This window comes from Atta colombica, unplaced genomic scaffold (assembly GCF_001594045.1).
Source record: "Atta colombica isolate Treedump-2 unplaced genomic scaffold, Acol1.0 scaffold205, whole genome shotgun sequence".
In the NCBI taxonomy this organism is placed as follows: Eukaryota; Metazoa; Arthropoda; class Insecta; order Hymenoptera; family Formicidae; genus Atta; species Atta colombica.
In genome coordinates, this window is record NW_017259300.1 from 2,488,923 (window position 1) to 2,500,547 (window position 11,625).

Below are 11,625 nucleotides of genomic sequence, written 5' to 3' on the forward strand. Positions count from 1 at the left end.
GAGAGAGAGAGAGAGAGAGAGAGAGAGAGAGAGTTTTTCGCTGTAAACTTCAATAATGTCCTTATTGTTGAGCTTCCACGATAATAGTTACGATTGAAATAAAGAAGATCAACGTCTCTGTAATGAAAATTATTAGATAAATACGCATTCTATGTCTCGTATTATCCTTGAAATTATTTTCCAAAGCTATATGCATTTTTTTTTTAAACCTTTTTACCTCAATGATATGATACTGAACAGCTATTGTTCTTGACGTTAATTCCTAATTCATCCGCGGGAAAAAATGACTTCTCCGCGCTCCGCGTGACTATTTAATCGAAATTATTTAGAATTATACGGATAAAGATCAAGGCTAAAAAAAAGATCGCGGCTAATCGTGAGAATTGCGCGTGTAATGTGCAACTAATTGCAAATGCATCGCTATGCGGTATATAAATACGGCGCATCGTGATATTACATTGTCAATCATTCACGACAGCGGATGTGCCTCCACGAAAGTCGTTCTTTTCACGGCATATTATAATTCCTATGTCGTTGTCGCATCCTCCTTTTGCCTTGAATTGTGGTCGCAAACGCATGTGCGCATACTAGAATGCAAGTGGTCTTTATGCCACGTTGTCGCGCTGTTAGTCAATACGCTCTCTCAATTAAATTTCTTTGTCTTTCCCTTAATTAATTGTGCGACATACATTTCTACGTTACTAATTGTCGCTATATCTTCAATTACATTAATGGCTCTTGTTATTCGATCAATGACATCGATTGCTCCAACATTTGACATTTCTAATAAAATCTTGAATATTGCGAAACCAGTTTGTTATTTTAGTATAGCACTCTGACATTTTTACAAGCTCGTTATAGGATCTCATTACGTATCCCTTTTATATTCTGGAATTAATCGGTAATTGAAGTCAGGATTAGAATTAATATTAATTTTCGGGATTGATGTTAGCTGATCGCTCTCTATTATATATTGAAATAAAAAAATAATTTTGGCAAATTTAAATTGACCGTAAGAGAGTTGAATTTATCTTACTGTTGTAAGGTAAACTTAACTTTTTTTAAAGAGTACATGGAAGAAAGAAAAAGTTTGATTGAAAGTACTGAAATTATTATAAAAAAATAAATAAATGTAAAAAATTCTAAAGATCTTCTCTTATATAAGACTTAAGTTCTTTTTTCCTTTTTCTTTCGATTCTTTCGAAATTTAAAATTTAATATCTTTTTATATATTTTCTCGTTTAATTACGCCACGCCTGTTTCCGCATCTTTGCCTTCGAGTGCAGAAACGATGATTTGCAGCTTTAAGATACGCTGTTTCCTTTCTCTGAACGTATTGAGAACGTCGAATGTCATTTTTCATTCTACTAACTTCCGGCTCGTCTCCATCATTATGAGCTTACGAGTGCATCGGATAAAAAAAATAATTAATGAAGTTAGTGCGTTAGAATCTCATTGACGATGATGTACCCGCTTGATGTTGCTCTTCCGTGTCGCATCCGCCTGATCAGCACATCGATGCAACACGACGCAATAATACGTACGACCGTTCGGATTATTCAGATTATGTATCATTATTCATGTTTACAACCCGATATATTGATTGAATTAATTTTAATTTTATAACACTTTAGCAATAGGAAGCTAATGAAAGAGAAAGAGGGAGAAAGAAGAGGGAGGGAGGGAGAGAGGAGAAGTGAGGAAAGGAGAGAAGACTTTACCCATTTACATTTAGGATCACAAAAACGCACACACTTTCATTCTCTCTCTTTCTCTCTCTTTCTCTCTCTCTCTCTCTCCTCTCTTAAAAAAACATACAAGAACTATCATGATTTCAATCGCCTACTTCGCAGCAATGAACTTTGTGACTTGACATTTTGTGTGTGTGTGTGTGTGTGAGTGAGTGAGTGAGTGAGTGAGTGAGTGAGTGAGTGAGTGAGTGAGTGAGTGAGTGAGTGAGTGAGTGAGTGAGTGAGAGAGAGAGAGAGAGAGCGAGATGTCTCTCTTTCATATATTTTATTTATATATTATATATATCGCTTACATTCATAACTTATTTACAACTAGAGTTATTTTTAACTGTTAATGCAAGCACATTTAACTCAGTACATTTTTATATCATTAAAATTGCAAGAATTACACCTGTGTAATCTATTAAAACTATTGTCTATTATTATAATATAGATTGCTCAAAGTATATGATTATATATATATATGTGATAATACGACAGTATACCATAATATAAAAAATCGAACTTTTTTATAATACAACTTTTTTGCATAAAAGTTGCATCATAAAAAATAAAGATTTTCATGTTATCATATATATTATTACATTAGGTGTAGAAAAAAGTTCGTAGCGTTTTTCCCGTTAGATGTAACGAAAAACGCCACGAACTTTTTCCCACACCTAATATTATCGTTTTATAAACACATTTTTTTTTACATTTATCATAGCACTGTAAAAATTGTGATTACTTCATGATTTTCTTTTTTATTCTTTAAATAAACACATACTTTGTCTGTTATTTCATCGATAAAATGCTAATTTATCTCACTGCATCTCACATTATCAAGATTATGTTGGCATATAATCAAGATTAATATCTTATTCATGCTTATTATATGATGCAAAATAATTTAAAATCTAACATGAGGATGGGATCATTGCAGACTATACTAGGGTATTAATTATTACTGATTTTTAAATGATTTTTTTCAAAATTTATACAACGATATACTGATAATAAAAATTTAAAACGAACTGAAACGTGTGAAATTGAAGTCGATTTAATGTTTTTATTAAATATATATGAAACATTAAATTAACTTTAATTTTCTTGTTGCGCTCTAATTACCGCTCTGATTCCTATTCATTATTTTAATTATAAGGATCATCATTATTTTAACTACTATTAGTTTTATTGATATTGTTAAAATCTAATGCTCACATCAAGATGATGGCTTGTATAATTGGGTGTTCTTGTTTTTCCGGCAGATTATCAGAGAGAATTGGGAGCATCCACGATGGCTTTGGTAACTATACTGCGGATGTAAGGTGCTCCTGGCTAATTGAGAGCAGTCCGAACACGAAGATACGGATGCACGTGGAGCAATTTGCGACAGAATGCGGCTGGGACCATTTGTATATCTACGACGGTGATAGCGTCGAGGCGCCGTTGCTGGCCGTCTTCTCCGGCCTGATGCATAAGGACAGCTATCACATACGCCGTGTGCCGGAAGTAATAGCGCGATCCGGTAGCGCGTTATTGCACTTTTATTCTGATGTCGCATACAACATGAGCGGCTTTAACATTACGTATAAAATCAACGCTTGTCCAAGCAGGTGAGCGCACCACGCTGTTGACTGCGGTTTTCCTAATCCTCTACCTTCTTTTCAGCTCTCAATATATTTAGAATGATGCACGAAATGACATACAATCATATTACTTACTTTATGTATACATATTTATTTTTAAAAAAATTGGTACAGAATTGGTATAGAATTATTAAAGCTTGGAAAATTGAATATTAAATAGTATCATTTCGTACGTCCTATATATTTGTCTCAATTTATACTTAGATTTTATATTAAAAAATGTATATTTTTCTCTCATTGAGTATACTAAGAAATGATTCAATGCGTTTGTTAAACATTATATTTAATCAGTGCTGAAGTAACTATATAGCACAGTTATACAATTGATATCTTTCTTAGTAAAAATGATTCTTAGTAAAATTCTTTTATGGTGGAGAAAAAATAAAGCGGGTCATTTTACATTATCCATAAGATTGTGGCATAAGTTGATAGATCGTAATACTACATCAGTCGATCCTAAAACGTGATCATTACGCAATAGCTTTTAGCAGTAATAAGTAGAAGCATAATCTGACACGCATTTTACATTTTCGTGTGATTTGCAGCGATATCTTATCAGAGCCGAATAAATTATTTCATGTCACACATATCTGTTGAAAAAGAAAGGCATTGGCGAGATACTTGACAAGGCGGCGATCAATCTGAGAGGAATAGAATGAAGAGATTACACGGAGAATGGCAACCGCTGATAACTCGTAATTGGGTCGCTGTCGACTTAGGAACTTTATCGAGCTTCCTCTGCAAGCCGGAAATACGCGTAACCCTATCTGCGTCATGTTTGATAACATTATCTATGATACAGAAGGCGATTTCTGGCAAAAAAAGTGATTGTGATTTTATCTGAAAGAATGGAGATTATTTTTAAGATACAGCTAGTATTTTATCAAAGGCTTTGCTAGTTCGATTTTAGATATGATACATGAGAAACGAGAATTATCTCCTTCTCGATACTGTTGTCATATAAAACCCTTTCAAGAAAATCTGACTTCAGATCCATCAGAAAATCCATCATCCGAACCATGACATCCGTGTGTCATGATATATGCTTTTCCTGAATTATTTGCTTTTTTATCTTGCACTGTTCAAATATTGAGAGTTAAACTTTTTTGTAGGAAGAAAGCAAACAATGATAGAGGCAAACAATGTATTGGGTTGTGCCGACTAATTTATATAATTTAATAAATGTATACTAAAATTTAAATTTTCTGCGTTTCAATTTTCCTTCAACATCGGCACGTACTTTCCGGACAACCCAATATTATGCAAATAAATAGCATATGAGAGTATTTGTATTTACTTAATAACGATGTTAAATCATTGTGGTGGCACCGCGTTTACTTGAACACAAGATTGACTCAATGATATCACGTCATTTTTTTGCAGGTATTCCCATATCGATTGTTCTGGCCACGGTGTATGTATCGAGGGCACATGTACCTGCGACGCCATGTGGACAGGTGAGGCCTGCGACGTGCAGGTATGCCCGAACAATTGTTCGTTCCATCATGGACAGGGCGAGTGTGATCGTGAGAGTCATCATTGCCACTGTTTTCACGGCTTTAAAGGTAAAGAGATAACGAGGATGTGTAATGACATGTAGTTGATAACATGTAGTTGAGACGCCGGAAATTATACTTCACGTATGTTCAAAAGTAAAATTAATTATAACATCTTTCGATAACTCTTGAATAAAGATATATTTTCACGAACTGCTCAATCCGAGCTGTTCGAATCACATAATGACTTTACATTCATGAAAAAAAATGACATGAATTATTGTAGATCTTTTTGCATATAATTCATGTTGCATAAAAAAATCAAGTACTCTTTTATTTCAAAAAAAGGAAATGAAGAACTTTGATTGGTTCATTTTCTAATGCATCATGTTTTGCATTGTGTTTTGCATCTTAAAAGTCTGTGCTGCGATTTTTAAAAGTTAACAATTCATAGTATAAAAATCATTGATTATTGATTAAATTTATCTAAAAAATAAAAAAATACATTTTCGAGGACAAGAGCTGTTTGACATTGTAAATCTGATTCTTTTGCTCTTTCTCGAAAATCGTTTGGCAATTCATATTTTTCTGTGTTATCTACATGTCATCTTTCTGCTCGCTGTCTGCTAGCTCGGCATTTCATATTTACAATGCCGAACGCAACTAATGTATCGTAAAACTCTATTTTTTACGACAAAAAACATTGATGTCACATTTAAATGTTACATTAGAGAAGAAAAAGTAGCATTTGAGCGTTAACGTTTGTAATCGAAACTGTTTAAATTACAAAATTTTAGCCGTGGGAATAACAGTAACAGACCTGTCGCTCCAATTACTTGTTTTAACATGTGAAATTGCATCTTTAGATTGATGTAATCTGCGATAAAAAATAAAATAAAATTATAACAATGTGATAAAATTCAACTATTACTTAAATACATTCGAGGTAATGTCTTTTCGATTTTCGATGTAGGATAATAGTAATATACTGACACAATTTTTAATATCACATGATCGATGAATATTGTGATATTTGATATTTAAATGTTAGAATTATATTATGTATATCCATAATAATACTAGTATAAGTTTTAATAAACACATAATATAAGAGCTCATTTACTATATTTCCCAGAACAAGTAGAGTGTGTTTGCAATCTTGTGTTGTAATAATCAGTAATAATTTTTTACGAACTATTACTGTTTGAACTGGAAATATAGTATAATAAGTACATGTTGAAATAAAAAATAGATATAGTCAAAATAAATTCATGTATGCGCGATCGCAGGTGCGGATTGTAACCAAAGAGGCGACCGTGGATTTTGGGAAAGTGTCACGTACAAGGATCTACCGCCGGACGGCTCAGCCAGTCACTGTTCCATCGTTTGGAAGGATTCGTTGTACGTGGTTGGTGGAGAGAGTTTCCATCGTGCCAAGATGATATATGTATACGATTATAACGGCAATGTTTGGGAGACACCTCACGTTGAAGGCCGAATGCCGTTACCGCGATATGCGCACTCGTGCGTGCTATTCGGTGACAAGATATTCATGTACGGTGGCGTCGTGGAGAACTCCACCGTGACCAACGAGATCTGGGCGTTTGATGTGTCCGCCAAGATCTGGGAGAACGTTACCGTGCACGATAATTGTCACAACAAGACAATATGTGGCCCACTGAAGGTACGTGCGTTTTATTTAAAAAATCCGAAGAATATAATGATTAAATTAATAAAATAAATTAATGAATTAAGAAGAAATTTGGATTTATAAGATACAAATAATTTTTATTACAATGATTAATGTTTATTACAGTCAATAAATTACCAAAATTGCTGGAAATTTTTTGAACTACTTTACTATCTATATTTTATTATCTATAGGCAACTTTTGGTGATTGTTTGTATCAAAATTGTTATTAATAAATGTTGATAGAAGTGGAGCTTATTCTGATAATCTGTACGTATAATTATCAGCTAAAACTGTTGGTTTTATTCACGCACGAGTTTGATATTGTTTAAAATAATTTCTTGCTCTAACATGATATATAGAAAAGATAGAGAAAGAGAGAGGGAGGGGGAAGAGAGAGAGAGAGAGAGTCGGCTAGCTCTGTCTTTGAGAATTAAATACGCGAAAATGTTCTGATACACTTTAGTTGCCTGAATTACGCCAAAAATCGCCGTGTAAAATGTTACTATTTTTATTTTTCAACTCCTAACTGAATCCTCTCCCTGATTTTAACAAATTGTTTTTACAGGTAGCCGGGCATACTGCGACTCGGGTGAGTCATGGCAAGAAGGAGAAGATGGTTGTGATATTCGGCTATTCGCCACAGTATGGTTACTTAAACACCGTCCAGGAGTACTCTTTGGGTACGCGCGAGTGGCAGATTGTCAAAACGAGTGGTTTTCCGGTGAGAGGTGGCTATGGACACAGTTCCGCTTACGATCCCCTTACGAATCTCATTTATGTGTATGGTGGTTACGTATCGGAGTCACAAAGCACGCATATTTTGAGTAGTCGGCTGTACTCGTACCATCCTAATTATTGTGAATGGCGGTTGCTTACGTCGGCGCCATCAGCGCGTTTCTTTCATACAGCTACCTTTGTCACGAGCGGACTGATGTTGGTGTTTGGCGGTAATATGCACAACGACACGCAGCAATCGCACGGCGCGCGATGCTACTCAGCCGATACGCTTGGCTACGATGTCACATGCGATACATGGCATCAGTACACCATGCCCAAAGATATGAGCGATCTTCCGCGATATGGTCACAGCGCAACCGTCTTTGAGAAGTCGATGTATATTTATGGCGGCTTTGATGGTGAAATGCTGTCTGACATGTTGAGGTACCAATTAATATATTTTGTTTTAAACACTTGTTTCATTATTTTATCTTATTTTAAAGTTTCTTATTTATCTGTGGATGTTGAGATATTGCTATTGCGCAGGTATACCCCCGGCAATTGCGAGCATTTAACGAATCAGAATCAGTGCCTGAACGCCAGAATAGGCGTAAAATGCGTGTGGCATAAACGAGATAATCGATGCCTGCAGATCACTAAGATTCCGCAACACGTACTCAACCACAAGGAATATGATGAACACGATGGTATTTATATGAAATGTAACTTGGATGACAAGCCGCCCCGTGGCATGACGTCGCATGCGGAGCTCTGTAAACTCTTTACCGACTGCATCACATGCGTGCAAACCTCGTATAATTGTGTATGGTGTGGTAAGAGTTGCCTCCATATGAGTTGTCGGGACAATCCAAATTCGCCAAATTCGGCCATCACAGAACTAGAGCATTGTGATCAGAACACTGGCATCGAATGTCTGCAATTACACACGTGCCATGCTTGTTCCAGCAATCCGCGTTGCATTTGGTCGTGGTCCAATGGACCCGATCGTTGCAAACCACAGTCAAAAACTCGGGAGGTACATATGAGAGCATATTTTATCACTTTACTGGCTGTACAGGATGACAAAATAACATTACAAATAATGAAATACTCATTACAAATAATTTCTTTTGAAATATTCCACATATAAATAACTATGAATATATATTTTAATTAAAATGTGATACTTAATATTGATAATATTTCTTGTGATAATCTTAGCTTGTAAAGAATTAACGAGTAAATAATTAAATAAGTAAATTTAATTATTAAACAATTGATAATTATGTCTTATTAATTTCTGAAACAGGTGAGCGTGTTGAACGGTACGAGCATCCAAGCACAGCGTTTAACGATGGATCCGTGCCGCAGTCCATGCGCAGAATACACGGCATGTCGCAATTGCACAGAATCTGACTGTATCTGGTGTCAAAACGAGGCCAAATGTGTAGACAAGAATGCGTATCCGGCCAGTTTTCCATACGGACAATGTCGCGAGTGGACAACGATAGACGCTCGGTGTCGTGCCACAGAAACTGGTAGGGAATGGTGTAGTTTCTATTCGTCATGCGCCGCTTGCCGATCAGATCCCGGTTGCGGCTGGTGCGATGACGGATCAGACACCGGAAAAGGTTCGTGTATGCCTGGTGGAGCACGTGGACCCAGCAGCAAAAGCTCGAACACGTGTTTGCTCGAACATTGGTACTTCACAAAATGTCCAAGTAAGCGAGATTTTTTGTTGAATCTTAATTCTTTTTATGTCATATATCACTTTTTACTAATTCAATTTTTTTTAATTCTCACAGCTTGTCAATGTAATGGTCATAGTAGGTGTCTTCCAAATACTAGTGAATGCATTCAGCCATGTGGAAACTTGACTTATGGATCACACTGTGACAAGTGTATCCCCGGTTTTTATGGTAGTCCACTCAATGGAGCCACATGTCAGCGTACGTAGTATCTTCTTTTATGTATATTATTAATATCATTATATATTCATAGTCATATTATTAATGTCATTATCATCCAATCGTTACAAATGAAAAAAAGACATTTTAATGACTAACTTGTTCATTCTTATTACAGCTTGCTCCTGCAATAATCAAGGTACTCTATGTACAAGCGAGACGGGTAAATGTTATTGCACAACTAAAGGTATTATCGGCGATCACTGCGAACGTTGTGACGTATCTGGTCTCTATCATGGAGATCCTACGATTAATAAAGGGTCCTGTTTCTGTGAGTTAATTGATACATTTCATTTTATAATTTAATATCTTCATTTCAATAAAATTATCATTGCTCTCATATGTTTGCGCTTCAGATGATTTGGCTATTGATTACCAATTTACATTTAATTTGAGCAAAAAAGAGGATCGTCATTATCGAGCAATCAACTTCAAAAATTCGCCACCGAAAGCCGACATTGATGCTGAGTTCTCCATCACATGTTCCGTGCTTGCCAAGATGAATGTCAGCATCAAGAAAGTAAATAGTGACGAAGTGAAACTGGTGACCAACGCAAATTGCACAACGACTATGTACAAGCATCGTTTTAGCAAAGCAGACTACAATTTCGGCAGCGAAGATAACAATACTCTTACTACATTTTATGTATATGTCTATGACTTTCAACCGCCATTGTGGATCCAGATCTCGTTCTCTCAATACTCCAAACTGAATTTACAGCAGTTTTTCATTACATTTTGCACGTGAGTACCATAATTTGGACTTCGGAGCAATTTTTAATCTAAAATAAAGCGAGTTAAAATTGCGTTAAATCTCTAATAAGTGCAATACACGAAAAATAATCTTGAGAGATAACAGATAACATCGATCGTTAACAGATAACATTGATCGTTTACGCTTTATTTTTTCAAATTTCTATACTTTTTTTGCCATGTTGAACCTCAGGCAGTACTTACTTGTAAACTAGAGATTACATGCCACCGCACAGGTGCTTCCTCGCTCTGTTACTGGTGGCTGCCATTCTGTGGAAGATCAAACAAAAATACGACATGTATCGACGAAGACAAAGGCTCTTTTTAGAAATGGAGCAAATGGCTAGCAGAGCATTCAGTCAAGTTCTAGTGGAAATCGAGAGACGCGATGTTGATAATTCAGATTCAGAACGCGGTGACGCCGACTTTACTAATTGTCGTAAAAAGAAAAAGGTAAACGTGAATGATTCTTTTTTAGATGTCGTATGTATTTTTAATGAATATCTAATTGTGCCTGTATTTCTGATTAAATATATATTTAATATTAAATGATTTTATGATTTTGTAAAAAAAGTGAATTTTCTTTCAGAGGAGATTCTTACATATTTTTCAAGCAATTTGAATAGTTTTTTGCTCTTATATGAATGCTTACATCTTGCTAGAATGTCATGAATCGAGTAAGACTTGACTATTTACTAAGTTTTTTGTGCAGAATGCTCCTAGTCCGATCGCACTAGAGCCTTGCTGTGGCAACAGAGCGGCGGTTCTGTCTCTGCTAGTCAGATTGCCGACTGGCGGCGAGCCTTATACGCCAGCCGGACAGAGCGCTGGTCTAGCCGTGGCGTCCGCTTTGGTGACGCTAGGCAGTCCGCGCAGACCATCTCAGGAATTAACAACAAAGGAACCGAAGAAGACAAGAAAGTCCGCTAGCCAACATCCCGATTCCACTTGCATTTAGCGATAAACTGAGGTATCGCGATAGGATGCAACTATAATAAGCCTTAGAGTTGTTTCTGTGATCTTGCCCGCACTTGATTCGGCAGGACATTTATCTTCGAACTCTGACGGAGTGGAGACAAAGTGCGAATGATAATCGCGTCGAGATCAAAACGGGAAACATACGCGAAAATTTTTCTCGTTGGCGCGCGACTGATCGATGAATCGAACAATTCGGTTATTTTATTCGAAGAATTGGCTGAATGTGTAACGCTAGATATAAATATATGCGACTTTCCTTATCGAGTAGAAGGAAACGCCTTTGGCCGAGGTGCGAATGGACTGCTCCAATCGGTTATGTCCGCTAATTATGGTAAGTAACATTTTCTTTTTAGACTTGAACTGTATGAAATATTTTCATGCGCCGAAAGGGATGTCCATTGATCACTCGGCTAATATTCGGAACATAATCGAGTTTCTTTTAAGGACTTCGATTAATAATGTACAGTGTTGTATAGATGATAAGACGATTGTTTTTGTCGAAGAAGTTACGATACGTGTTGGTCGCGTGGATAAACTGGCCTCGTATATTCGAAAAACTTTTATTCGCTGCATTTGTTTTAGAAAATTAATCATTTATAATTCAAATATATTCAAATATATTCAAATATATTTAATTATATT

General features: G+C 35.9%; 1 protein-coding gene across 1 annotated transcript in view; it reads left to right on the forward strand.

Annotated features, from left to right (window-relative positions):
• Window positions 1-11,547, forward strand: part of LOC108687317 (attractin-like protein 1) — a 31,115-nt gene extending 19,568 nt beyond the window's left edge. Inside the window, exons 2-12 of the mRNA XM_018193012.1 lie at window positions 2,999-3,346; window positions 4,763-4,944; window positions 6,165-6,559; window positions 7,134-7,729; window positions 7,832-8,321; window positions 8,595-9,006; window positions 9,091-9,234; window positions 9,371-9,523; window positions 9,609-9,996; window positions 10,221-10,458; window positions 10,718-11,547. Of these exons, the coding sequence (XP_018048501.1) occupies window positions 2,999-3,346; window positions 4,763-4,944; window positions 6,165-6,559; window positions 7,134-7,729; window positions 7,832-8,321; window positions 8,595-9,006; window positions 9,091-9,234; window positions 9,371-9,523; window positions 9,609-9,996; window positions 10,221-10,458; window positions 10,718-10,963 (3,592 nt within the window). The 3' untranslated portion in view covers window positions 10,964-11,547. The remainder of the gene's footprint in view (window positions 1-2,998; window positions 3,347-4,762; window positions 4,945-6,164; window positions 6,560-7,133; window positions 7,730-7,831; window positions 8,322-8,594; window positions 9,007-9,090; window positions 9,235-9,370; window positions 9,524-9,608; window positions 9,997-10,220; window positions 10,459-10,717) is intronic.
• Window positions 11,548-11,625: the final 78 nt, after the last annotated feature.